The sequence below is a fragment of the Caretta caretta genome, chromosome 21 (genome assembly GCF_965140235.1).
Source record: "Caretta caretta isolate rCarCar2 chromosome 21, rCarCar1.hap1, whole genome shotgun sequence".
Taxonomy (NCBI): domain Eukaryota; kingdom Metazoa; phylum Chordata; order Testudines; family Cheloniidae; genus Caretta; species Caretta caretta.
This window is the reverse complement of record NC_134226.1, coordinates 7,988,174-8,015,608: the sequence shown is the minus strand read 5'-3', so window position 1 is coordinate 8,015,608 and position 27,435 is coordinate 7,988,174. Positions and strand designations below refer to the sequence as shown.

The 27,435-nt window shown below is 49.8% G+C and overlaps 1 protein-coding gene across 4 annotated transcripts in view; it reads right to left on the bottom strand.

Moving 5' to 3' along the window:
- PIK3C2B (phosphatidylinositol-4-phosphate 3-kinase catalytic subunit type 2 beta) overlaps positions 1-27,435 on the bottom strand; it is a 74,965-nt gene that overhangs the window by 37,618 nt on the left and 9,912 nt on the right. For 3 of the 4 annotated variants that reach the window (XM_075122019.1, XM_048826359.2, XM_075122020.1), the window contains exons 2-5: positions 12,311-13,331; positions 7,152-7,252; positions 5,656-5,810; positions 4,583-4,703 (exon numbers count right to left, since the gene is read on the bottom strand). In XM_075122019.1, coding sequence (XP_074978120.1) covers positions 4,583-4,703; positions 5,656-5,810; positions 7,152-7,252; positions 12,311-13,243 — 1,310 coding nt within the window. In that variant the 5' untranslated portion in view covers positions 13,244-13,331. Of the gene's footprint in view, positions 1-4,582; positions 4,704-5,655; positions 5,811-7,151; positions 7,253-12,310; positions 13,332-16,179; positions 16,248-27,435 lie in introns of those variants that run through there. The other variant, XM_075122018.1, reaches the window with a different exon arrangement.

Below are 27,435 nucleotides of genomic sequence, written 5' to 3'. Positions count from 1 at the left end.
ATGGTAACTAGGTATGGATTTAAGCACAGCCCATATCTAGCATAGTGAAGGGGCTAATGGTTATGGGGCCTTTCGGTTCAGTATCACTGACTCCAACTGAGCACCGGTGAGTGCTGACGGGAGTGAAGTGAGTTTGCTGAGTCTCAGTCAGCCTGGTGCCTCCTTCACACAAGCCACTATTGAAAGTGGCAAAGTTTGAACAGGCTGTGGAGAAGGAGTTCCCCTCTCATCTCTCCGGATCAGGGGCAAAGGACGTTGGCGACGACAGAGCAGGGGAAGCTTATGTTATATCTGCTGGAGAAGGGATTTCAGTCTTCAGCTAGGCACCCTTCCCCCCCACTGAACACTGCGGGCTCTATGTCCCTTTTGTCTACACCAGTACATCTCCACTGACTTTAGTGGACTTGCTCCTGCTTTGCACTGGGCGTGAGTGAGAGAAGAATCGAGCCCAGAGATTCCAGAAACTGACGTGTCAGTGTAGGATGTTTTCTGATTGCTGAGCAGCCTGTTTGGCCAAAACAGCTAGGGGAGGCTTTGAGCACTCCTGATGTCTACTGCATTTTAGAGAAGGGGGGGCGGGGGGATCAGAAACAATGTGGCTTTGTTCATGGGCCTTCCTCCAAGGTCTTTCCAGGAGACCAGTGAGATAGACCACAGCATTCCCACCCCAGCTCATTATGGACCTTTCAGTGTGTGTGGGGGGGGGGGAAGGGGGGAAGATGGGGAATATCTTTGCTCTATCCCCAAGACTGCTGTTCCCTGCCAAGAGGGGACACAGCCCATAGCAAAGACGAGCCGTGTTGTTGCCAAATGTGTGCAAAGACTCGCAGTGATGAGCCGGGCATGTCGATTAGATAGCTGGAAAAAAGGACTTATTTGTATTACTCTAGCCCCAACATGCCTGGGCCGAGATCGGCTCCCCACGGTGCTAGGTGCTGTAAATACACATAAGATACAGCCCCTGTCTTGAAGAGGTCACAATCTAAACAGACAATGGGTAGGAGAAAGAAAATATTACATATTCTTTTATAGATAGGGAACTGAAGCACAGAAAGGGATGAAGTGACTTGCCCAAGGTTACACAGGGAGTGAGTCTGTGGCAGAGCCAGGATTGGAATCCCACTCTCCTGAGTTCCAGCTCAGTGCCTTAACCACAAGACCAGCCTTCCTCCCTCCCTGAAGCAAACCTGACATCAGACACCCTCTTGTGCCTGTGCAAAAGTTTTCAACATTGCCTTTCTCTGCCACCCTCTGCAATCAGTTTGTGCTTTGGATGCAAGGATGAGAGAAAAGCTGTCTTCTCTTTTTGTAACAGTACACCAGATTCTTTTAAGAAAAAAAAAAAGCCCCAGAGGAGCCTGCAGATGACAAGTCGGGAGCATCATTCCCTCATCTGATGTAAATTACTTTTTCAGAGGGAGGCTGCTTCTGGTTAAGGCTCATTATACACAAAGGAAGACAATTTTTCTGCTGACGCTGACAGCATCAGTAGAAAAAGCCCAGCAGCTAATGAGGGGAATTTGCAGCTTGTCTTGGTCCCTTAGCTCCGAGGCTGGAATGATCTTGTCAGTTCTCAACTGGCAGAGTTTTCCCCTCAAGGCTGGCCACACTCTGCCTGGAGAGAGGCATTTCCAGCAATCCACTGCAGTTGCAATGGCAATCATCCGAAGAGATTTTCTATATAGGTCATATTTCTATTTGCTTTGGTAAATATGGCTATTTAATATATATGGTTTGCACACGGCCCTTTCTAAAATACACACACACACACACACACACACACACACACACACACACACACAATCATAGATATTGGGCTGATTCCTCAGCCACGCACGAGCTCGGGGCTGATGGAAAACAGGGCAAAGGTGATTCTAAGACAAAGGGCTGCTTTAAAGGGCTGGAGCAACTAGGGCCATTCTGCCAGCCGGGCAAGATTTGCTGGCGCACAAGGAGCATGGCCTCACCCTGTGCCCAATCCTAATCACACCCTTTCTGCAGAGGGCAGGGAATGGCTGGAATGGAGCCAACCAGGAGATGCCCCTGCACAAGGAGACTTCTCCACTGCCCCTTTAGGGCCTAATTCTGTGGCCAGTCAAGTCAATAGCAAAGCTCCCAATGACTTTGTTGAAGCAGAGTCAGATCCTTAGGGCAGCTTGTTCTGGTTTATTGTATGTAATTACCAGGAGATACTTTATTTGCCCATACGGCCATGTATGTTACATCAATACGATTTTGCACCCAGAGAACGCCTTTCATCCTAAGGAGCTTTACAGGTAGCTTATCTACAGAAAAAAAACTTCCTCCACCCATGAAATGCAGCAACCTCTGGGGTGGAGGCAATGTCAAAAAGCAGGGAGGGGAAGTTTGTATCAGGGCAAACAGTTGCAATTACAAAAAGCACCAGGCGATCTTTAATGCCCATGTGCAGCAGTCAAGGACCTCAGTAGTACTCAACCCTTCTACCTGGGAAGGCTAAAAGGCTGAGCAGCCCCTGCTGGGGCTAAAACCTGTGGTTTCAGGGAGTCTAGTAATGCCAAACCTGAGACTTTGCTCTCAAAGCCATTTACATACAGACTCATCCCTCCATTACTGCAGAGAAAGCCAGTCTGTGGTTAAAGCTACGGTACAGCCTGCCAGGGCTGCAGAGGAACAGGAAATAGCCCTGAGACTAGAAAGCTTTTATTGCTTTCCATGCTGGACAGCAAACTGGTCTGGGGGGTTTATTCCCTTGGATCTGGTCTCCTGCACGCTCCTAGCCATCCTCTGCTGAGGACTCCATGTGGTTTAAAAGTCTGTTCACTGACAGCCCAGCCAGGATAATAGGGGGTTTCACTTGCCAGCTCGCATTCTCCGGCATCATTACTAGGCCACAAGCTCTGAAGCAAAACTAAAGCCACTTTGCTTGAAGAAGCAAAACTAAAGCCACCTTTAAAGTCCCACCAACTATGAGTAACTCTGTCATGGAGAGACTGACACTTAATGGTTATGAATGACAAGAGGGGTGACCTCAGTCACTGGCCAGCCAGTGCTCCAGTGTCCCCCTGAGCATCCTTGTTTTGCAAAATGAGAGTTAGCAAAGGAAAAAGCCAAAGTGTGGGACCGCAGATGGCTCAGGGGCAAGGAGGCTTTCACTACCAGCTCAGGCTGGTACCTGCAGGCTGTTTGGTGGCCCATGCGAAATCAAGAAGGTGGGTCTCAGTCTAGTTCCCAAAGGATACGTGTCCACATCACAAAAACTAGCCACTAGAACTAACTAGCTACCCCAAGAAGGACAGAACGGGCCATGGAGACTGAACGAAATCTCTTCCCTCCTAGACCGGGTGAGACACGTCACAGGGCAGCATGGGAAATCTTGCATTCACACTTGTCCTGTGGCTACGCAGAGGATGTCAGTCACCGTGGCACCTTTCCCCACAGGATTATTTATTACCTGTGTTGCTGTAGCACCTAGGAAACCCAGTCATGGACCAGGCCCCATTGTGCTAGGTGCTGTAAAAATACAGAACAGAGTCGGTCCCTGCCCAAAGAACTTACAATCTCTTTGTTCCTCAGTCCCCACTGGTTCCCCCTTTCGTTTTACCTCAGACCCACCCCTACACTTTATTTGTCCATATGTTTTGCTGGCCTCTATTTTTTTGTGGGCCTTCATCTCTAATGAAGAGGGAAGCTTTGGGGTCGTTTCAGGTGTCCCAGGCCTTCCATAAAGGTTAAACAGGCTCGCACCACAGCTGGGCAAACATATTCCATTAAAATTTCCCCTCCAAGGATTCTTCTTCTTTAAACAAAAAGTTGCATTTTGTTTGACATTTTTCAGCTTCCTAACTGGGAGGAAGCACCAGCACATTTGGGGGTTTTCATCATAAAAGCAAAACATTGTCAGCAGGAAAATTTGGCAAAACCAAGCCTTTTTCAAAATTCCCTTCCCCCTCCAAATTTCTTTGTACCCTGTTCAGCTGGCTCCAGCTGGCAGCCCTTTGCCAGCCACTTAAAAATAAATACCAAAAATTAAGCTCTCAACTTGATTGCCTGCCCCAGCCACTTTGCGGAGTATCATCAGGATTTTTATAAGTATTTCAAGAGCTTTTCTTGGCCACTCTCATATTCTCCAAACATGAGCTCCCCAGCGCCTGGGGTCAAGGGGAGTTACTTATATCCTGCAGCAGGAGGATAAGGCTCTTGCCTTTCTTGGCAGGAGAGTCCCCAGTGATGTCGGGAGGCAGGAAACGGAATAATCCAGGGGACTCCTGACTTGTGTTCTGATAAACCAGCTGTCGCACAGCCCCGACCCGTTCAGGTGACGCGCTGCCCCAGGGAAAGTGGGAGGGGCTGGGCCCAAGAGCAACCACAGGGCTTGTCATGTGAACATGCAAAGGAGCATGAAAGGAAGGACAAACGAAAGAGGGGACAGAGGAAGATGTTTGGAGGCTCGCTCCCCTTTCCCTGCCCCTAGCACAGCAAGGATTCGACAGCTCTCCACCACCCACCGCTCCCCCGGACACCAGGGAGTGTTCTGGTTGCACCAGGGCAGGCTCGCTGAGGTCCCTATGTGCGGCCGGCTGGCCACCGCTTGCTCACTCACTTTTGCAAGAACTCTTCCAGGCCGCAGAGCTTGAGCACGAAGTCGTCCACATCAATGCCGAGCAGCTCGTCGTACGTGTAGCACAGTGTCTGGTAGATGAGCAGGTCCACCGTGGAGGAGCCTGTGGGGGTGGGGAGGGAACAAACCCAGCAGGGCGAGAGCCTCAGGCCACGATTCTCTGGGGCTCCCCATCCCACCCGCTTCTCTCTGATCAGTGACCAAGACTCTGCTCCCCACAATCCCTCTCTGCACCTGGCTGGAGGTGGAGTCACGCGAGGAAGTGCACGCTGCCTCCACAGTGCCCCGTTCCTGCCTGGCAAGACACCAGGCAGCGTCTAACCCATGCGGCGAGCCACCGCCTAGGGCAGTGGTTCTCAACCTATTTACCATTGTGAACTGCATATGCAGCTCTCTGTGTGTTATGTGGGCCACATCCACACAATATATATAATACTCGTATGGCCCTGAAGGTGTCACATGGGCCGCAGCTGCGTGCTGATTGGGCCACAAGCAGCCCATCCAAGTCAGTGGAGACACTCCTGTTAACTTCAGTGGGCTTCGGATCAGCCCTGTAATTGAAGGCTTATCTGCCTTAGTCGTATCCAAGCAACCACATCCAAAAGAGGACCAAAGACCTTGGTGCACATGCAGTGATGGAGAGTAAAAACGAGCTGAGACATCTGCACCTGGATCTCAACCCCCCTCTGGCCTTCTTGGACTCAGCATTTGGTGCTGTCCATCACAGGGTTTTGAGAAATTCAGAACCCAGGATTTAGATGTGAGGGCCCCATCTCTAGCACATATCTGCCCATGGGAGCGACACAGACACGCTCTCCTCTGGGAGAGGAGCCACTGTCACCAGGATCATGTCTGTCCCATAGGAGCTGGAAGATGAATTTGTAGGACGAGGCAGAAGACACCACTGCTTTAGCTGCTAATGGCAGCCATCTTAGCCCCCTCGTTGCTGTGGGGACCGGCGGAGGTGTGGGTTTCTCACCACACGAGGATACCGTGTTCACAGGTGGACACGGGGTCAGCATAGCACCATACTGACCACCCAAGCAGGGACTTACAGTCACAGGTGAAAGTGAGCGGTTCCTGCACACTGTCGCACACCACGGTCACCTTCAGGCTGATGCCGTGGCCCAGGTGCTCAGAACTGAGGTTGACCGTGCTCCAGACAAAGCCGGTGAGGGAATAGTCCTTGGTGCTGTAGCCGGATCTCAAGCTGCAGGCAGAAGAGGAGTTAGAGATCCCTGCCCCATTCCACAAAGGGCTTTATCCCTCACTGTGTGGTGGATTCTCCCAATCCTCTCTCCCCCTTTCCATAGAGGCACCAGAGGACTCTCTCCTGGCCTCTTCTCCTCCCTTTACAACCCAGCTCCAAGCGATCTCACTGGCTCACAGGGCCAACACCAGTGACTCCCACCATCTACCGCTCTCTCTCCAACTCGCCTCCCTCCACGCAGTCCTGCATCTCGGCCTGACTCTTCGATGTCTCCTCGCGGGTTTCTCATGGCCAGCCTGAGCTTGACCTGGCCCAAAATGAGCTCCATCTCCTCGGGCCCATGCCAGCTAAGTCCTCCTGCTCCCCTCTTTCTCTGTCACCATCAGCACCACCTTCCTCCAAGCGGTTCAGGCCTGTAGCTTGGGAGGGGTGTGTCTTGGACTCCACCCTCTCTCTCTAGCTGAGATACCTGCCTCTATCACCTGTTTTTCATTTCTCCCATGAGCCATTGTGCATCCTTGCAAGCCACCCCTTATGCATGGCTGCAAAGCCACCTCCCACTCCAGAACTGAGGCTGGAACACCTCTGGGAAATTGCCGGTTGGCAATGACTAAGCTACACAGGTGGCCAGCAGGGATCACCGATATCATACTTAATATTGACTTGAAACCAACTGATAGTGCAGCTAGCCAGACAGCAGGCCTCTGTTTGCTTGCCTTGGTGCATTCAGCTCCTTATGTCGGGAAACCATCCACCTAAGAGAGTCCTAAATTGTCTTAGTTCCCCCTCTTGCTTCCCCCTCCTTCCCTCACCCACATGCGTCAATCTCCCTTGTTAGGGAGGAGAGCCCTGAGTGTTAAGAAGATATTTACCATCTCCCCATGCTGTCCCTCTATAAAGCTCTCCCAGCCCCAAAGTGTTGAAGAGAGCGGAAAGGGGCATCCTTATGCTGTCTCCCCGAATGCCTCTTTTATAGCTTTCAAACACCACTAGGCGCCACCCCCACCCTCCTCCCCTGCGCCGCTCTGCACAGAATTGTGCCAAGGATTCCAATCAGGGCCCAGCACAAATGGGCTTGTTGTTTCATCATTTGCACCCCGGGAATGACCCTTCCCCGGCGCCACTGCTTAGCTACCACGCAGCACAAACAGCAGAGACAACAAAAAGCATGTCTTCCTTCTCCCACGATTAATTAAGCCACAGTAATTAAATCCCCAGGGCATTTCAGCCACCCGCGCACTGATGGACCTCTGAGTTATGGCCTGTGCTGTAGGACAGGTTAACTCATGGAGACCCCAGAAAGACGGCTTGAACACGTCTCAATCCCTCCCAGGTACTTACACATCTAGCATGTGGCAGAAAGCAGCCACCTCTTCATCCCTCTCCTCGGAGACCTCAAACAGCTCATAGCCATTAGCTAAGGAGTGCGGTCGGGAGGCAACCTAACAGGGAAAGAGAGCAAGTGATAGAGAGATAGTAGCAACAAGGCTCACGCAAACAGCAGCCAGTGGAGTGGAAGGGCTCCAATTTCCCACTCCGCTGAGCTCATTTCCAAGTCACTGTGGGATGCTTCTTATTCCCTTCCCCCTCCCCCCCACCCCCGTAACATGCATAGGCTATGTCTTCACAGCAGTCTACCCTCAAGTTGGGTGACAAAGACATGGTTCCTCTCCCTTTCGCTGGATCCAGTTGTGAGAGACGCAAAGATTTCTGGGTGCGCATCCCATGGTTCATGGGGGAGGGATAGCTCAGTGGTTTGAGCATTGGCCTGCTAAACCCAGGGTTGTGAGTTCAATCCTTGAGGGGGCCATTTGGGATCTGGGGCAAAAATTGGGGATTGGTCCTGCTTTGAGCAGGGGTTTGGACTAGATGACCTCCTGAGGTCTCTTCCAACCCTGATAGTCTATGACAGCTCACTTGGTCACTCTGGGCTTGCTTTCGCTGAGCATTGTGGGACAACTTGGCTGGCCCCATGAGGGATTGTGGGCAAAAGTGGTAGAGGCCTGGGAAATTCATCTCCCAGCCAGACACAAGCTGGTGTGGTGTTACTGCCACTGTTGCCGAGACTGTTCCTCTCTGAGCATCGCTGTTACAAACTGAAGAGAGGGGCTAATGCATTTCATGGAAATTCCTAGGGATTTCTCCTTTGACTAGGGAGCAAGGTAAGATGCAGCATGCCAAGGAGGAGTACAGTAATTAGAGTGGGTTGAAATGTTTTCATGGTATAATTTTTTTTAAAAATGGCTTTCCAACCAAAATTAAAGTTTCTGCAGGAAATTTTCATTTGCATTGAAATTCTAGGGTTTTTTCCAGTAAAAAAGTATTCCCGCACTCATCCCTTTTCCCCCTGGTCACCCCAATTTTCCAGTGGAAACAAAAGTGACCAGGGGAGGAGGGGAACTGAAAAGTGCTCCCATTCACATATATTCTAGGGGCAAAGTGGAGCAAGAAATGGAGTCAGGACTCTTGGATTCTATTCCTGACAGTAATTTGGGTACAGCATTTAGGGTGGATTTTCAAATGTGCCTGTCAGTTTCGGGTGCCCAGCTGGAGACACATTGTCCTGAATTGAAGAGGTGCTAAGTACCCGTTGCTCCCACTGGCTTCATTGCAGGTCCATCACCTCTGAAAATCAGGCCCCAGTTCGCTCATGTTAGGCACCCAAAAACTGAGGACAATTCAAAATTTAGGCTTATAGGCCTTGGCCAAGCTCCCACAGTGAGTCAGTGGCCGAGCTGAGCGGGGAAGCCAGGAGCTCAGGAATGCCCATCTTTCAGTTTTGCTACAAGACTATGCTCCCACCCGCAGGCTTTGGAGATGATCAGCTGGAGGATGCTAGAGAAATGCAGAATGTTATTACTACTGAACACAGAGAACATCTACTACATGGAGTTATGTAGCTAACACACAAGAGGCTAGATCCTCAGACCTCACAAATGCCCCTGTGCGTTACTGGATCAGCACAGAGGGGATTAAAAGCTGCTTTTCCTTAGGGGAATCTTCAGCTGGCCTAGGACCGGCACCCCAGTACTCCTGGCCAGCGGATGGAGATGCTCTCTGCTGGCATAAGTTAGAACAGTTCTCAAGCTACTCTCACTTGTACTGCAGGGCAGTTTAGTCTCCAGCAGCCCAACCGGCTGGGAAAGGGCAAGTTGCCTGGCACAAAGCCACCAATGGCCTCCCAAGTGCCATAGAGCCTTGGGCTTTACACTGCAGGTATAAGCCTATGAAGTAAGCAGTTCATCCCACCCTGTGCACCAGAACAGTGAATGCTACAAGTGGCTTCACAATTATTTTCACAGTCGTGTTAATACAAAGACAGAGAAGGGGAAGAGAATCAGAGTCACAACAACTAGGGATAGAAAAGCTCTGGCAGGTCCCATCTGACCAGTGGAGAACAGTTCCTCACGAGCATTTTCAGCACAACGGCTAGTCACAGATTCATAGAGTCCAAGGCCAGAAAGGACCACTGTGATCATCCAGTCTGACCTCCTGTATAACATAGGCAAGAGAACTGCCCCTAACTCATTCCTTTGAACCAGAGCAGATCTTTTCGTCTACTTGTAAAAGAGCCAAGCAATGAGGCTTCCCCCGCTTTCCTAGTGGTGACTGTTCCACAGTCCCATATTAGTATTTGTACTATTGTAAAGCCTAGCAGCCCCAACTAAGATCAGAGCCCCTTTACGCTAGGCGCTGTACATACACATAGTAAGAGACAGTCCCTACTTTCAAGAACTTATCATCTAAATAGACAAGATGGGGGAACGAGGCAAAGTGATTTGCCCAGGGTGATGCAGCAAGGCAGAGGCAGGAATAGACCACAAATAGCCTGGTGCCCTCCCCTCTGGACTACGTGGCCTTTCCGTAGAAACAAAGCACATCCAAACATCAAAAGCTAACGAAGAAAATTCCTGGTGCTTCGAACCATGAACCAAGAGGACCATCCCCCAAAGGGGTATCAGTTCCAGCAGGGGCCCCCATTCCCCTACCACCTGTTTAAAATCTCTCTCTCCCTCCCTCCTGAATGCCAGCTGGGCATGCAGCAGCCTGTCGAGTGCCACGCTCAGTCTCACGCCGTGTGTGCGTGTGTGTGCACGGGTCTCAGAGCCTCGCTTGCTCTTTCTGAGCAAACAATGGGCTCGCTGTCAGAGCAATTAACCCGCCAAATAGCGAAAGAGAGGGAGAGAAAGGGAGAGAACACAACCGCCGCTAAAGACAATTTTAATACTCTTTCATGATTAGTGTCTGGCTCCGATTAAACAGAGAGTGACTTACATAACCCCCACGAGCGGCCCCCAGCTGCATCTTTCACTGACTGAGGAGAGAGGGATCCTGCAAGATTTAACAGGGAAGGCGACTTCACTTGTATTTATATCCCTCGAGTCCTGGAGGCATGGTCCTCTGCATCATATCTGAGAAGGATCCTCACCCGCCCCCGCCCCCTCCGCACACACACATTCCCTGATTAGCCGCTGCCTGCTGATACCCTGTGCTGGGGTGTGGAGGGGATATCCCCAGCCACAGAGTCTTGGGAAGGAATGTGCTGCAGCCCCCTTTCCAGCAGCAATCCAGCTAGGACAGCACTGGGAAGGGCCCGGGAATATATATATTTTAAAGGGGATGGCAGGGGAAGAAAGCAAGGTTGGATCTGAAGGATATTTTAGTACCCTCCTCCACCCCTGGCAGGAAAGCAGTCACACTGCTGCTTACAAGGAGACTCCAGTCTCTTTCCTGAGGATCTTGTGACATTTCACAAGCTGTTAGCCTCACTACCGGGAAGAGCAGATAGAGCTGTCAGGGCTGGAGATGCAGATCCTGCCTGGCTGGGGAAGGCTTTTGCTGGACACCACTTTTAGCTTGGACTTTCCCCCGGACCTTATAAATAGCACAAACAATTGTAATCTTCAAGGCCGCAGTTCAAGGAAGGACCTAGAGGCCTGTGTCACAACAGGCCACTGACCAGCAGCAATGTACGGGCAGTGCCAAAGTGCCCCGGACAGAAGCTTTGTTTGTTGGGGTAGCAACCCAAATCAATAGGGATGGATTCCCGAATGATCCTGGGTAGATTTTAAAAGGCATTGTAGGTCTGGATGCTAGAGACCTGCAGCTGAGTCTTAAAATCAAGGTTCTGAACCCTGGTGGTCAATGGCCCATCGAGGCCCCATGGCAATTTTGCAACAATAAGGATCCCGGCATTCTGTGACAAAAGGTTTATCACCACCGGGCGTGGTGTACCTGGTGGGGGGAAGAGCAGGTACAGATTGGGGAAAAGGACTCTCAGACCAGACTCTCCCCTCGACCAGTGCTTGTCAAACTGCGGCGTGCGGAGCACTTTGCTCAGGATCTGCAAAGACCCAGCTGATCACAAGGTGCCAGTTCCTCATCCTTCTTTCCAGCTGCCATAAGTACAGGAATGCTTTCCCCCTATTGCTTTCTGATGCCAGCAATGGCTGTAGTTGCCCCAGGGAAGTTATGCAAGTGGGAATAGCAGGGGAAGTGGGTGATGGGAGGGGAAGGAATCATGAGACCATCCCTTGGTTTAGCTGCAGTTCACACTAGGGAAGAGTTTGAGAAGCCTTGCCTAGTCCCACAAATTCACTTGGTGGCTGTGGCCACACCCAGAACTGCACAGTGAGGCCCAGACGTTGCCTGAACTGAAAGGAGAGAGGGAATTGAGGCTTGGGAAGAGGGGAATGTGCACGAGGTCTCCAGCATCCGGGCGGATCATTTCATAGCAATATCACAACCAGCTGCTGTCACAGGATTTGCATTTCTTCTCCCCTGCTGCTACAAGAGGCTGATCAGCCTCATGATCCAGAACCTCTTGGGCAATGTGTTTTCAGGAAGGAGATCTTATTGACGCCCCCAGGGAAAGGGGCCTGAGCCAGTGCACAGACATCCTTAATAAAGATGCGTAAACAACACATTGGACAACACAGAATGACACCGGGAGCCAGAGTCAAGCTGGTTTCCCTACAGTAGTCAGGGGACAAAGAGAGGGGAGAGAGAGAGACACACACACAGATTATTTGCATGCAGAGAAAAGCCTGAGGAGGTCAGGCTGTCTCTGTGCAAGGCCACATCCCGGCTCCCCTGGTATGCATCACTTTCCTGGCTCTTGCTGCCTCGCTGTGATTACGTCTGCTCCCTGGCTATCTATTCTAGCAGACCATCCTCCAGCAGCAGGCCTGGCCTCAGCTGTGCACAGTGCTAGTTCACAGGCATGCCATGAGCCCTGCCCTGCTAAGCCAGCAACTTCTTCCCCCATTGACCCCTGCACAGGGAGCCCGATCAAATCTCACCTCAGACTCAGGTGCACAATGCAGTGAAGACAACCCTGTGAGGTCACTAATGGAGGTGTAACCCACTCCCAGTTGAATCCTAGAGGTCAAGTTTAGAAAGGGCAGTTGTGAATGGGTAGGAGCAGCCTAGGATTGGGGTGGGATTCACACCTGCTTGTCTCAACCAAGCCTCTAAGGAGAAAGCCAAAAGCCTCTTACCGGATCCACCGAGATCCTGCGGTTCTTGTTGGGCGCCACGTTCTTCCGGTTGCTGAATTTAGAGACGTAGGTCCTGGGAGGGACTTGGGGTGGCATGGTCTTGCTCCGAGCCACTGGCTTTCCAGTGGTCTCCTTCTCAAAGATGCTCCTGCCTTCCTTCCAGCCCCAGGTGGCCTCTCTCGAAAGATCGGTGTCATACGTGGACTTCAGGTTGAGGCGGGTGATGGCGTCATTGATGCCGTCGTAGTCCATGGTGCCGTAGGGGTCTTCCTCCGAAATCCTGCGGGCCAGCAGCTTTCCATCAGCCAGCTCGTGGGCCGAGGAGAACATGTTGATGTCTCTGGGCTGGGGCCCTTTGTAGGACAGTGAGGAGCTTTTGAGGGAAGAGTGATTCACCTCAGAGGAGCTCCAGATGGAGAGGCGAGGGGGCAGTGGGGGAGGGGAGAGCTTCTTGGGGGACCCATCTTGGCCCGTGGTCCCGTTGAGTGGCTCGCTGAGGAAGTGTTCCCCTGAGCCATCAAAGATGTACAAGTAGTCACTGGCAAGAGGGCCCTTCAGCCAAGGCTGGTTCTCCGGCTCAGGTGGCAGGACAGATGAGGTAGTGTTGTTGGTCCCAGGAGCTCTCGAGCTCCCTTGAACTGAGAGGGAGTTGTAGTTGAGGGTGGGATCCGAGCCAGAGAGACCTCGCATTAATTTGATGCTGTGGCAGTCATTCCTGACAGCGGGTTTGTTATAATCCAGAGCCGGGTCATCCCAGGAAATGAGGGAGCGGTCAGTGTTTTGCTTGGCCTGATTCTCCTCCTTGTCCTGCCTCAGGCGGGACAGAGCATCATACTCCATCTGCAGGGCTTCAGCCAGAGCCAGCTCCTTCGGGCTGATCCCCACTGACTCCAAAGACTTCCAGTGCTCTCCATTGCCTCTGGTCGCAGACATCTCTCAGGGGAACAAGTGCCAGGGACCAGCTGCTACTTCCTGCTGGGCTCAGGGGTTAGGAACAAAGACATACTGCACCACCAGTGACCTGCAGGAGAGAGCAACAAAGACAGGGTCAGCGTACCAGCACACTGGCTGCTGCTTCACCGAAGGCTTCGCTATAATAAGGATCTCGCGTTTATATAGAGCCTGACTTTGAGAAGTACTAACCACAACTCTGATTAGAGACAAGGGGACAGCCAGGTACCCAGCACTTCTGGAAATCAAGCCCCTGTAGTCTTGGAACCTATAGCGTTGACCTGCCCCGTGGCAGTAAGGGAATTAAGCAGAATCTCAGGGTTCCTTAATGGCACTCACTTCCCCTTGCCTCCTAAAGTGCTGTCCAGATTAACTGATCCCACAAACCATAGTGGTGATTCTAGATGGAGGGATTGCTGAGTGGAGGAGGGGCCTAATGCATTCTAACCCTCAAACACTGGGGGTTGATAACTTTGACTCAGACAGAAGTATTATTGCTTATCCACTGCAAATGGATTTCCATCTCCGCTGCAAGCTCCTTGGGGCAGGATCGGTCCATGACTCTGCACAGTGCCCAGCATGAGGCGGCCCTGATCTCAGGCTGTGCGTTATTCCATTGTGAGTTCTCTCGATGTAAAATCCTACCGTGGGGACAAGGCACACATAGTTTTTGCCTCACCGAAGGTAGCTGAGGCCAACTCCAGACGGAGGGTATAGGGGTGACTTCAACTAGCTACATCGAGGTAAAAACTACCAGAGCCCTGGTCTCCTTTACCTGGATGTAAAAACACACCTGTTGTGCAGTGAAGACTTGGCCCCCACGCACTCCCCCCATACAAATAATGATGAAATGGCTGAGTAGAAGGCTACCTGAGCATCTTAGATAATCACGGATCTCCCACAGTTACAGAAACCCGCTACAATGGAAGGGAAACGTAACAAGGCCACAGGAGATTCTGGGTTGGCAGGGTTTCTATTAGTCATTATAATCGATGTACAATGTGGGCCTGAATTACCCCTGCGTCACCCTGTACATTGCTACCAAGTCACAATGGCCACTCAGGGAATCCTGTCCTGTAACTTTAGACTTAACCTCAACCCTTCAGCCTGGGGGAAATCTCATGGCTGAGATTGTTCAAAACCACCTGTGGGATCTGGACACTCAGTTCCCAGTTGTACTCAGTGCCACTTTTTTTAAGGGCAGGTTGAATGATCTCAGCTCGTTGGCTCCGTATTGGCTGGAATGTACCTAGCACACTTGCAGCGCTCTGTGTCAACCAAGACTAATCAAAGCCCGTCGCTAATGCAGGCTGCTCCCAAGTGTGCTGAGCAGTTTGCACGAGGTGCTCCTTGGATCGCAGAGCCTTGAAAACACAAGTTACTTTCCCAAGTTCAGATGTGAAAGAAGGAGGCGAAAGAGCCGGGGGGGAAGTCAGATGCAAACCACTTTCCTCCTTCTTGGCCCCAGCCCAAAACATCTAAACCACAGTGACCACAGAACTCTATAGCACAGAGCCAGATTCCCCTTTTCCTCCAACTGATCTGATGCCCTGGAACTCTGGTCTCAGAAGTGCAGACCGCTGAGGTCTCTGCTGGCCAACACGACATTGCTCAGAGGAAGGATATTTCACCTCCTCTTCCCTTCTTAGCAAAATAAATAACTACATGGATGTTAAACAGCAGAATGGAGTGAGACCAAACCTCGGGAGACACAGGCGTCCGGCTTTTTTAATCCCTGGAGCTGACGGCCAGGTCAGTATTTTCACTCTCCAGTCGAGGGAGTCTAGCTCTTGATTTCCATAAGGGGAAAGGCAGAGGATCATTAACAGAGAGACTACTATGAAATAGAGCTGCTCTTTATCCACACTCTCACAGCTCTGCAAGGAACAGCATTTGCGGGTAGGTTAGTACAGTTTGAAAAGGGAGAGTTGGATATTTTTCCCTTTATCCTGATTTCTGGGGCACGGGGAGAAGCAGATAATACATTACAATTGGGAGAGAGAGAGAGTGAATGTGAGTGAGAGAGAGAGAGAGAGAGAGAGAGAGAGAGTGTGCCCACACAACTTCTACTGGATGGAATCAGAGATCCTCAATTGTGTGTCATAAACCTTACACTGCTGCTAGCTAACAGAGATTCTCCTTTTGCGAAAGCAGTAGGGCCCTGTACTTTTGGAACAGGAGATCTGAATTCTGTCTCCACTGCTTCCATGAAGATGTAGAGTACATGGACAATTAGGACCTGTTACACTATTTTGTCATGGATTATAGGAAACCATATCACTGAAAGCTCTGAGCCTCTGGATGAGTCACTCCAGCGAATAAAATCCATGCACATATTATGCCCCTTTTCATGGCTAACCATCGCTTTCATGGCTGGGTGGGCCAGTGAGTCACAGGATGGTCACTCCGCACCCCACCCAATGGGACCTGGATAGTTGGAAGGTAACATGGGATGGGCACGTTCTGATGGGAGAGCATTCCCCTGTGTGTCACCCTGTCCCTGCCACACCACCCCAGCACCTTTCCGAGGACATGGTGATGGAACCACTGGAAGGTGGAGGTGCTCATTATGGGGTGAGAGAGCGCTGCAAGCCATTTGAAAAGAGACCAATTCCTGACCACTTTGGAGACAGACAGACAGTCTTCTTATTGCAATGTGCCCATCAGAAGCCTGGGAACAATACTGAGTTTTCATTCTACATCACTATCATCCAAGTTTTAACTACATCCCATTTCTGCTGCATATAAATTGGCCCGCAGTATACCACCACAGCAATGAGTTTCATTTTGGAGGTGCTAATTAGCCCAGCATAGAGGGAATGTAGCACCTACAGCTTCCCCAATTGCAAGCCCAGCAGGTCCCCATCTCCAAATCCATGGTTCCGTAGTATGGAAGACACTTTCTCACAGCTACATACCCCATAGGATTGATGTTTTGTTCCCTGGGTCTCCTCAGGGTCATGAGGAAAAATTTTCTTGAAAATCTCATTGCAGCGTAATTCAGTAAAATCAAATACCAGCGGCTCCACTTCAGAGGGCAAAGGCCTGTTCCGGGCTCGCGCACATAAAAATGTACATGCAATTCCACACACACATCAGGCAACAGAGCCGACAGGCAGGTAGGGCATTAGGCACCTGGGCCACTTGCATGTGCAATCTTGCTAATTGCATGCACATGTCTTGCACCTGGACCTCAGCTTTCCATTGCTGCAAATGTGGCCCACCCTCTGAAAGAGAAGAGGGCAGCATCATGGAGTCACAGTGTCAGTTCCTTTCAGGCTGATGGGGTTTCTAGGAGGAACAGAAGCCCAATTCTCCTTTCACTTCCAGTAGGTGTAACTACATTGACTTCAGTGGAGTTACTCATGATTTAAGAAGAGAATCAGGCTCAAGGGATCCAACGGTCCAGTGCAGGATGCCCTTCTCAATGAGAGGGGTCCGCTCCCGAGCCTGCTCCCCAGTAGCCAACCAGAGCGCCACACACTTTAACATGAACAGACTGCGTTGAGAAAAGGGGCTGGCTGCCATCTGCATCGGAAACAAAGCGACCATCGTTCTGTGGGTGCCAAGCTCGGAGCGTCTGAATAGGAGGCAGTAACACAGCACCGCTCCCTCTGCCCAGAGAAACCCAGCCAGCCAGCGATTAGCAGCAATGGGAAGAGGGGGCCAAACGTCAGCAGGAAACAAAACCAACAAAAAATATAAAGCAGTGACTGAAATGATCTCACACCCTGCGTCAGACGGGGAGGATGAGGTTAGGAGAGGTCTCCCTCTGGACGCACCAGTACAGCGGTGAAGTCACATCTTGGAAATACTCCTCTTAGAGCTCCTGAAAAGCAACCAGAGGTGGAGGAGGGGAAATCTGGCAATGGCAGCGACCATATGCCCAAGGTATCAGGGATACGTGGGAGCAGTCCGGGGACATGGTCTGAATTTCAGGCGCTGCAAACTCTGGTCAGGGGGAAGCTTGGAATGAAGAGTTGCAGCAAAGAAAGTGGAATGGGTGTGGGGGGGGCGGGGGCGGGGAGAACCCGTCCTGGTGGCAGCTCAGTGTCGTCTGTGCTGTCCTATGACGCAGGCGGGTGCACCGAGATGAGAGAAGAAGAGAAGGAGAGAAGGGCTATAAAGAGAGGGAGAAAGAAAAGGAAGAGCATGTGCAGACTCCCAGGTAAAATACACAAACCCAGCCTCATTCCCCTTCCTGGACCCTGCTTCTCAGTGCCCTGCGACGGACGCGGGCTGAGCAAAGCAGCTTCCTGGGCATGTACCTAAGCCTTCCCTGGGTGGCAGACAAGCCTGCCCTGTCCCCACAAGATCCCTTGCTGTGGTGAGTGACGCTCCAGCAGGATTTCCCCTGAATTATCGGTGGCCAGCCGGCACTGCGCTGAGCTGACCACGGGTGGTCAGCCTTCCCTGTGGCCTAAACAAAGAAGCCCACAGACACATGACTACAGCATGAGAGGCGCCAACGACGCTGTGAAGCCCTGCCTGGGCTGCCGTTCACAGTTCACTCCTACTGTGAGGACAGCTAAGGGGTGCCGAGGGGCATTCAGCCACCGCAACTGTCATTTATCTAGAGTGCGGGTACTGCGAGCCTCCCTGACATGCGGGGCCTGTCCTGTGCGGCTCAGCTCTGAGCCAGAAGGACCCCCACAGGGTGTCAGAGCGGAGTTCAGTTTCCACAGCCTGCCCAGGCCTGTGGTAACGCCATGCCACTGAAGAGGTCTATCAAAATCAGGCGGGTAATGAGAACCGATGACAACAGCGATATTGAAACCCCAACACCTTTGCCAGCGTGGGAGTGGGCTACACAGGCGAAGTGAGCTAGTCAGTGACACAGAGCTAGGCACCGCCTGCTCCTGACGGAGGGCTTGTTTCCCAACACACAAGCGCTAGATTATCCCATCGCTGCATGAGTTTCAGAGAGTCTGTTTGTTCCCTCTGCCGCCCACGTGCCAGAGTCCTTTCTTTCCATAACGTGCCGCTGAGTGCAGAGCTGCTCAGACATTTTCTGTCATATTGTTTTTAAATGGAAAACGGCTTTTCCACAAAACAAAAGTTCACTATGAAAATTTTCCATTTCAGTTGCCAATTTGGGGAGAGAGGGGGTTGTCAAAAAACCGAAATCACAGATTTCTAGATGCCAAGGCCAGCAGGGACCGTTGTGGTCATCTAGTCTCACCTCCTGCAGGACACAGGCCAGAGACCTGCCCCACAATAATACCAAGAGCAGAACTTTTAGAAAAACCTCCAATCTTGATTTAAAAATTGCCGGCGAGGGAGAATCCACCACAACTCTTTGTAAATTGTTTCAGTGGTTAATTACTCTCCCCGTTAAAAATGTATGCCTTATTTCCAGTCTGAACATGTCTAGCTTCCATTTCCCGCAACTGGCTCATGTTATACTTTCCTCTACTAGATCGAAGGGCCCATTATGAAATATTTGTTCCCCAGGCAGATAGTCATAGACTAATCAAGTCACTCCTTAAATCTTCTTTTTGTTAAACTAAACTGATTGAGCCTTTGAGGCCATCACTGTAAGGCAGGTTTTCTTAATCATTCTCATGGCTCTTCTCTGACCCCTCTTCAGTTTATCAACCTCTTCACTTGTGGGCACCAGAACTGGACACAGGAGTCCAGCTGCCAACTCTGGAATACGGAACATTCTGGAGCTTTGGCAACTGAAACGTTTTCAATTTTATAGCGAAGAACAATTCGGCCTTTTGAGTTTTTGGGTGAAAACCTGAAAAAAATTCAAAGAAAAATGTTGACCCAAAAAAGTCTGTTTTGTCCCTGTTTTTCACAGGAAAATAACATCTTCTCAGCCAACTGTAGTTGAACATTTCTGAAACAGTAAGCGGGCCAGGCTCAGAAGTGTCAGATGAGCAGCCAGGAGTCTGGATGCTGATCTGAATAAGAGATGGGCAAAACTCCATCAGCTTTCGCTATCAGTTGTATCCTGGGTGAGTGGGGAGGTAAAGGAACCTTCATAATTGGTGTGTAGCAGAGAGGGAGATGTTACACTATAAGCAGGGCTGAGCCCTGGCACCTCTAGGCTTGGCAGTTCAGAGCCCCGGCACCTCTGGGCTTGCAGCATCAGTTATGAATGTAAAAAAATGACTTGAGTCCCAGCACCTAATTGTATGAGCCCTGGCACCTCTTTCCTTACAAATCGAGCACTGACTACAGGTAGTCTCTTCATGCAAATAGTTGTAGAGCTGTCAGGTAAGGGCTCCTGGAGGACGAGCATGATCTCATTACACACGCGGCCCGCCCTCCTCCCAGGCTGTGGGGTGGCACCAATCAGGCACATATGCTACAGGCGAAGCACAGTGTGAATGACTATGCAGGGGACAGTGGGATACAGTGGTCAGAAAGTCGGGGCTAAAACCTGCCTGGAGCGGTCCTCTGAGTCACAGCCAGGTGCAGCGATGAACTGCCTGCACTTCGACTTGGTGTTGAAGCAGGGGAGAGAACAGCAACCCCTCGAGAAACCCACTTGAAATCATAGAGCTAGGCTATGCCACATGCAGAATAAACTTCCTCCTGCAGCCAGTAACCTGGCCATGAAGAGGATCATGTGGGATGTGACATAACCAAGACCGTACCCCCCAGCTCCTCAGACTCCAGTGGCTTTCTACGGATGCCTTCTTAAAATAGTTTGTGTAGCAGCTTTCCTCTGCTGCCGAGTCATAAGCAAATGCAGAGCCGGGTTAGTAAGATCAGTGTAAGAGTGTCTGCCATTCTGTGAGAGGAGCCCTGTATAAAGCAACATGCACATGTGTGTGGGCAACAGCAGAGGATAAAGGGAACTGAAAAGCCACACAAAAAACTGTTCTAACACCATCTGTGTTCTGGTTGCCTCAGCATCTTTCCTGGTCACCCTCCAGACCGCAGCTAAAGCAGTGCTTAGTATTATCTGAAGACGCCCGGCACAGGCCCAGCAGTATGGGACAAATCTGGGGGGACTGATCCAAAGCCCACTGCACTCAGTGGAAAAAACTCCCAGTGGCTTCATTGGCCTTCAGATCAGGTCCAGTGAGATCTCACAAAAAGAATCAAGAGAGGAAACATTGCTGAAAGAAGCAAGGTGGGTTCAACCCAGTCACACCTGCCCTCACAGCAGAAACATATGGCCCCCTCTCCTGTTTCATACATTGCTCTGGGGCAGAGCTAGTTGGGAATTTTTTTGACAACACGTTTTTCATCCGAAAATGCTGATTCATCAAAACCGAAACTTTTCACAGGAAAGGGTCAGTTCTGGTGAATTTTTTGACTTGAAAATGTTTTTGCAAAACATTTTGAAATTGTCCAAGTGTTTCAGTCTGGAATTATTTAGTTCAAAAAGGGATTGTTTTGAGCAAGTCCCCTGGCCTGTGTTCTTCAGGGAATCTGACGAGATGATGACACCAGTCCCTCCAGGCCCTGGAATCTATGAATATAATGAAAAAGTGCAGTCTTCTGGTTCCAAATGACTTTTTGTTTTGAAATTTAAGGTAATTATAACATCCAAAAAATCTAAATAAAAAGTTATCGAATAAAATGAAACATTTCAAAATTACAGAAACATTTCTACAGACCCAAACTGAAGGGTTTGGGGTTGTTGTTTTTTTCCAATTGGTTAGTCTCTAAGGTGCCACAAGTACTCCTTTTCTTTTTGTGAATACAGACTAACACGGCTGCTACTCTGAAACCTGTCTTTTTCCAGATTTCCAAAGCACAGACAGCAGAATGAAGTATTTGAGGACTGCTTTCAAAAGCCAACCATGAGCCGGTGAAATTCACCCCTGCACAGAGGGCCAGAGTGAGGCCTAAGAACCAGTAAAGTGTTCAGCATAGCGGTGCTTCAGTCTTGTGCGAGCAAAGCCCTCTGCATAGGGGTAGATCTCATCGTTTAAAAGAAGGTGGCCCTAGATTGGCTTCCATTAGACATGGGAGCTGGCTCCTCCTCCACTAACTCCCCTGCTTGCCCCCCATGGAAAGCCAATGCCTTAGAGATTCAAGCAAGTTCTGCACTGCCGAAGTGATGGGCTAGAAAATCTAATAGGTCTTTTTCCACCTCCCATTTCCATTTGTTCTCTCCAAGTCTCAGCTCTGCTGAAAAAGCCTGTCATTTGCCTTGCTTATTCTTTGCCAGTTAGGCAAGCATCCGTCTGCATTTCCATTAGAAACTCTCTCTCCTCCCAAAAAGCTATTTAAAAAATTACATAGGTCTGAAATCTGGCTGGTGAGGTCTCAGCCTAGGAGTGAAAGGAGCTGGAACCAAAATGCAAAGGAACAGAGAAGAACAATTTTTCCTCCATAAAAAAAAATAACAATAAAAGACTAGATTTCTGACTTTGAATTTCCTAGCATTTGTCAGGGTCACGTCAGATCTAGGAGAGTCTTTAAATCAACACTTTCTGTGCCCCCTCCCAAAGAATTGCTCCCCAGTGCTTGCATATTACCATGCAGGCCTGTGGCCTGGCTGAGAAGGGATAGGTACTTAGGGTGAAATTCACTCCTGTGCACTGAAATCCCTCCCACGCCTTATGGTTAAAGTTTAACCCCATTTCCTTCTCGGCATCCGGCAGCTCAGAGCCAAGCCCAGCGACTAGGTTTGAATCTCATATCAGCAGCACAAGCACAGCGTTACTGAGATGCCCCATGAGGGTCTAGTCCTAAACTTTCTCTGACGAAAGACTACTGGGAGATAAAGACAAACTAGCCCATGCTGCTATCCAGCTCTTCACATGAACAAAGCATGTTGCAAATATTCATTAAGATGGTGTGGGACAAACCAAGCCTGTTAACAGGAGCAAGGCCCTGAGCCCACAAAGCATAGCAATGAGGGGTCAGATTGGGCTTCAGTAGAATTACTTGCATGCTTAAAATTAAGCGCACGCCCAAGTGCTTTGCAAGTTCAGCATCTTAGGACCCTGGTCGAAGGTCTCCAAATTTAGTGTTGCCAACTCTCACGATTTTATCATGACTCCTGCAATAGTTGGTATTTCTCTTAAATCCTCAGTGCCCGGAGTCATGTGATTTAGGTGAGACTCTCAGCTATCATTTAGGGGAAAAGGGAGCTCCTAGCCCTCCTGGTTGTGAGGAAGATCTTGAAAACATGAACCCTAAAGGCTCAAAGCCCAGAAGGCCAATAAAAAGAGCTTAAAATGCACTTTCCTGTGTAACCATGTCAGAATGGCCAATGGCATTTTTAAAGAGACCCACAGGTAGATTTAACCCCTGGAAAGATACATGGTTAAACAGATCAGGCTCAGGAAAAGGGAGAGGAATGGGAGACTTTAGTGTGGGGTTTCAAAATCACATCTTTCAAGGCCTGAATTTTGGTGGTTTTCAACAGCAGCATTGAGTCTGAAAACAAACATATGGGATTTTAATTGAACAATGACAATTAACGATTACAATAAACGATTGAACGAGAACAATAAAACCCTTCTGAAAAATTGTAAAACATGTTTACGTTGATTTGGGTTTTAAACATTTTGGATCAAATCCAGTCCTGGTGTGAACTAGTGCAACTCCAGGGACATTAATGGAGTTCTGTTCATTTGTATCTAGGATGAACTTGGCCCTTCATGTTTAGAATTCTTATTGCAATTCAAATGCAATTGCTCTGGGCCACCGGGGTGGTGGGGGTGGTGGGGAGGAATTACTCATTGGAGCTTTAAACTAAGTCTATCATAGCTTGTCGGCATGCAGAAGTTGTACCGCTTCAACTACGCTGGTGTAGTTAAAGCAATACAATTCCCTGAGCGTGGATGCAATTCTACTGGCATAAAAAAGCGTTTACCAGTATAGCTTATTCCTGTACAGGAAGCGGAATGAGCTATGCTGGTATGAGGCATCTTTCTAATTGTGTAGCGGCGTCCTCCCTACGGGCTGTACTGATAACTATTCCAGTTAAAAAACTAACTAGCTAACTAACTAAATAAAAATCATCCTCGCTAATAGTTCTACCAGTACAAAATCTGTATAGAGAGCAGGTGTAAGGCTCTTTGTTATGCTATAAAAGGCAGTTGTTTGTTAAGTACCAGCTGATTATGAAGAATAACATGTTTACTGAGGTTTCGAAGCTACTGAACATGTATATTTATGAGCGGGTTGTTAAACTGGAATGAACTGGTGTCACTTACAATTCCCTGATTGAGTGCAATATAAAATAGCACATAACAAACATTCCACTCAGCACTGGGCACCATCACGCTAGGACCAGTCCGTGCCCGGAAGAGCTTACAGCTAATTTCCCCAGTTATACAATGGGGATATTGATACTAACGTGCTTTGAGATCTATGGATGAAAAATGCTTGGTAAGCAGTAGGTATTATTATTATTTCATATACAATAACTGAAACACACCTAAGTGCTGGGCCGATAACCATACCTGGTACCCTTCGGACGAAGCGCACCTGCTACCAGGCTAGAAAAGTGCGGGCTTGATCCCCATCTCATTTGAGTCAACGGGAAAAAACAACCAACCCTTTCACTGATTTTAATAGAGAAGGATCGAGACCTAAGTGTTTGATGGTTTTTTGCCCAAGGGAAGGGAAATTTCATTTCCAGCACCAGCCTCTGCTGAACACAACAACAGGTTGAGAAGCAAAAACCAAGGGCACTGAAAGCAAAGGGGATGCTGCTGCCAAAGTGCAGTTAATGGGGACTTTTCCTTTCCAGCCCAAGGGATCCCTGAAATATGAAAACTCTGTCTGCCAGTCAGAGAATACAAACTCAGCCCTCCCATCTGGCCCATTACAGGCCTGCCACAGAATGCACAGGGCAGGGATGCGTTTATTATTACTGGCCTTTCTATTACAAGTGAACTTCCCCCAACAGGGCTGCTACATAAATAGGACCTGATTAAGTGATCCAATGAAGTCTTTCCATTATCAACATCAACAAGCTTTGGATCAGGCCCATAACATTGCCATGCTGGATCAGGCCCATGATTCATGCAGTCCAGTATCTGCCTCTGATAGTGCCCAGCACCAGCTGTTCATGAAACCTCTTCATGGAGCATTAGGGAATAGACTGCCCAGATGACAGGTTTCAGAGTAGCAGCCGTGTTAGTCTGTATTCGCAAAAAGAAAAGGAGAACTTGTGGCACCTTAGAGACTAACCAATTTATTTGAGCATAAGCTTTCGTGCATCCGATGAAGTGAGCTGTAGCTCACGAAAGCTTATGCTCAAATAAATTGGTTAGTCTCTAAGATGCCACAAGTACTCCTTTTCTTCTTACTGCCCAGATGGGAAGTTTCTTCCTGACCCCACTCAGTTAGTGGTCAATTTAGCCCTGAAACATGAGGATATCTGTTTTTTATCCTATCCAGTGCAACTGGGGAGGTTGCTATTATTGGTAGAAATGTCTAATCCAGGGAGCGGAGACCATACCATGTGATTTAGGCAGCGAATAGCGACTCCGAGACTGAAACCCATCGGCATGAACCATTTGTGGCGTCAAAATCAAGTGGTTAGATTTTCCAAAGAGTGCAGCCCTCAGCAGCCCGCATTGTTCTCGCTGTGCACGGGTCAGGGGGTGGGTGGATTCTCCATTGTCCTCAGCGGGAGCTGCTGGGGGCTGAGCCCTTTTGAAAATCTGACCCTAAGTCTGTTTGTAGGTAATTAGCGAATGGAGCAAGGGGCTGCGGAATTGTCTAATGAGCTGTTCGCTGCTCATGGTTCACCCAGATCTACAGCAATGTTTGGCCACCCAGCGCCGCGTCACAGGGGACCATCCAGACCCTACCCCCATCCCCTTGCGTGCAGATGGATTCCTCCTAGCACACATGATACTGTAAATTAACATACAGATACCCTCAAGGGTTGACCAAGGGCATAGGCAGAGGGGCTTGGTGGGGAGGCAGTGAGGCAGACAGAACCATGCTGAAAATCTAACGGGGCGGGGGGGGGGGGGGAAGAAAGGCCCAGCCCCCTTTTCTCTTTGCTATGCATGGCTGAACTGATTGCTTTGCACAGCTGGTGTGATGCACAAGGAGGCAGCCCTATGGCTTGGAGCAGCAGGCCTTTCAGACACACGGAGGGGAAAGTTCACCACCACACACCCCACTCCTCTCTCTCTCTTTCTCTCTCTGTCTCACACACACACACACACACACACGCTCCAAAAGGAGCATTTCCTTTCTACATCTTGGGTGTCTCAGAAGAGTCAGTCCTCTCCCACATGTCCTGCAAGGAGATTTACAGAGAAATTATTTCATGCTGATTAGAGGTCCCAGATCTGCAGCCCTGGGTACTGACATCCTCTAGACCAGTGGCTCTCAACCTTTCCAGATGACTGTACCCCTTTCTGGAGTCTGATTTGTCTTGCGTACCTCCAAGTTTCACCTCACATAAAAACTACTTGCTTACAAAATCAGACATAAAAATACAAAAGTGTCACAGCACACTAGTACTGAAAAATTGCTGACTTGCTCATTTTTACCATGTAATTACAAAATAAATCAACTGGAATATAAATATTGTACTTACATTGCAGTGTATAGTATACAGAGCAGTATAAACAAGTCATTGTCTGTATGAAATGTTTGTTTGTACTGACTTTGCTAATGCTTTTTATGTAGCCTGGCAAATACCTAGATGAGGAGTTGATGTACCCCCGGAAGACCTCTGTGTACCCCAGGGGTACACTTACCCCTGGTTGAGAACCATTGCTTAGCTATCCTCAGGTACAGCACAGATGGCTGCAAGGCAAACTTCCCCCACACCACCTTCTGCCAATACGCCTGCGCCTTGCACTGCCGGGGAAAATGACCAAGAGGGACATGCTCCCTCTGCGGCCAGCAGTCATGGCAGTGGCTTTGGTTCCATAATGTACTTATTAGAAATTCGGGGGCAGGGGGGTTGTGAAGATGGGAATTGGACCGACACCTGCAAAGCTGATTCCAGATGGCTCACCCCACAGTTATCCGATGGAAATAATTTTGCTTGCCACCAACATGATCCTGGATTCAAACCAGCGACCTACTGGTAAATGGTTCTAAATCCCCATCACCAAAGTCCAGAATCACCCCATTTCTTTAGACCTATGGCCTGTTCGACGTTCACTTTGATTTTCCTCTCATGCTCCCTTTTGCTATCAATCAGCCCAACCAGGAGCCACTTTCCCCCCTCACAGTTGCTGTCTGTGGTTGGAATGTGGGTGCATCGTAACAAAGCATTAGGAGCTGTTATCCCACCAAAGATATTGTGTTCACGCTCTCTATTTCAGGACTTTCTATTCCCCCCCCCACCTATAGTATCCAAGCGCATGGGGCCAGGTCAATGGCAGGTACAATTTTAAAAGGACTGGAGAGACACTTTTGTTCTCTTTCAGCCTTTCTTTACACCCTGCTAGCTGCACCTGCTGCATTAGTGATCCCATTGTATGCCATGGCATGTCTGCCTTCCAGTGGGGATTACGGAGATGCCACGGGGGGGAAGGGGGCCGGGGGGGGGGGGGGGCAACGCATAGCTGCGTCCCTGGAATAGCAGCAAAGCCAGAAGGGCAGAGGTGGGATCGCCACCGGAGTGACATTATCCGGTTTACCAAGCAACCCAGCTCCTGGTCAGACAGCACAGAACCAGGGAGGATGAGTTTAACCCTGTCCAAAGAGATGAGCATCAGAGGGGGTGGGGGATGAGGATGGGTGTCACCCATCTGGTACAGAGACACGCATCTGCACACGTTAAGGGTTAAACCAGCCCAAATGCGAACAGCCTGCTGTGTGCCCGCTCCGCTCCCAGCAGCTGGGCACCGCCTGCTCCACTCCGGGGAGGGACAAGGGGAACCAAGCAGAAAATTGTGCAAAAATCTGTGGGAATTCACAGCCGAGTGAACTCTCTAGCGAGCCCCCACCCCTCTTGCTCAGCCCTGGAGCAGATGCAGCACATACAGCGGGTGGAGGCTCTGGTGTAGGGACTGGGAGACGATGCTCATGTTGGCTTAGCTAGGAAGGGGGAGTCAAGGCAGGCACATCTGCCTGGAGAGAGCCCCTGGATGCTTGCAGAGCGATGTGCAACGTGGGCTTTCCCCTCTCCCACAGCTGCTGTTCAGAGGCAGAAACGTTTGAAGCATCTGAGAAGGCATCAAACATCCAAGGTCAAGGAGGCAGAGCAGGCCCCGGAGGGAGGCCTGTGGGAGTCAGGGAGATGGAGGCTATGCCTATAAAGAGGGGAC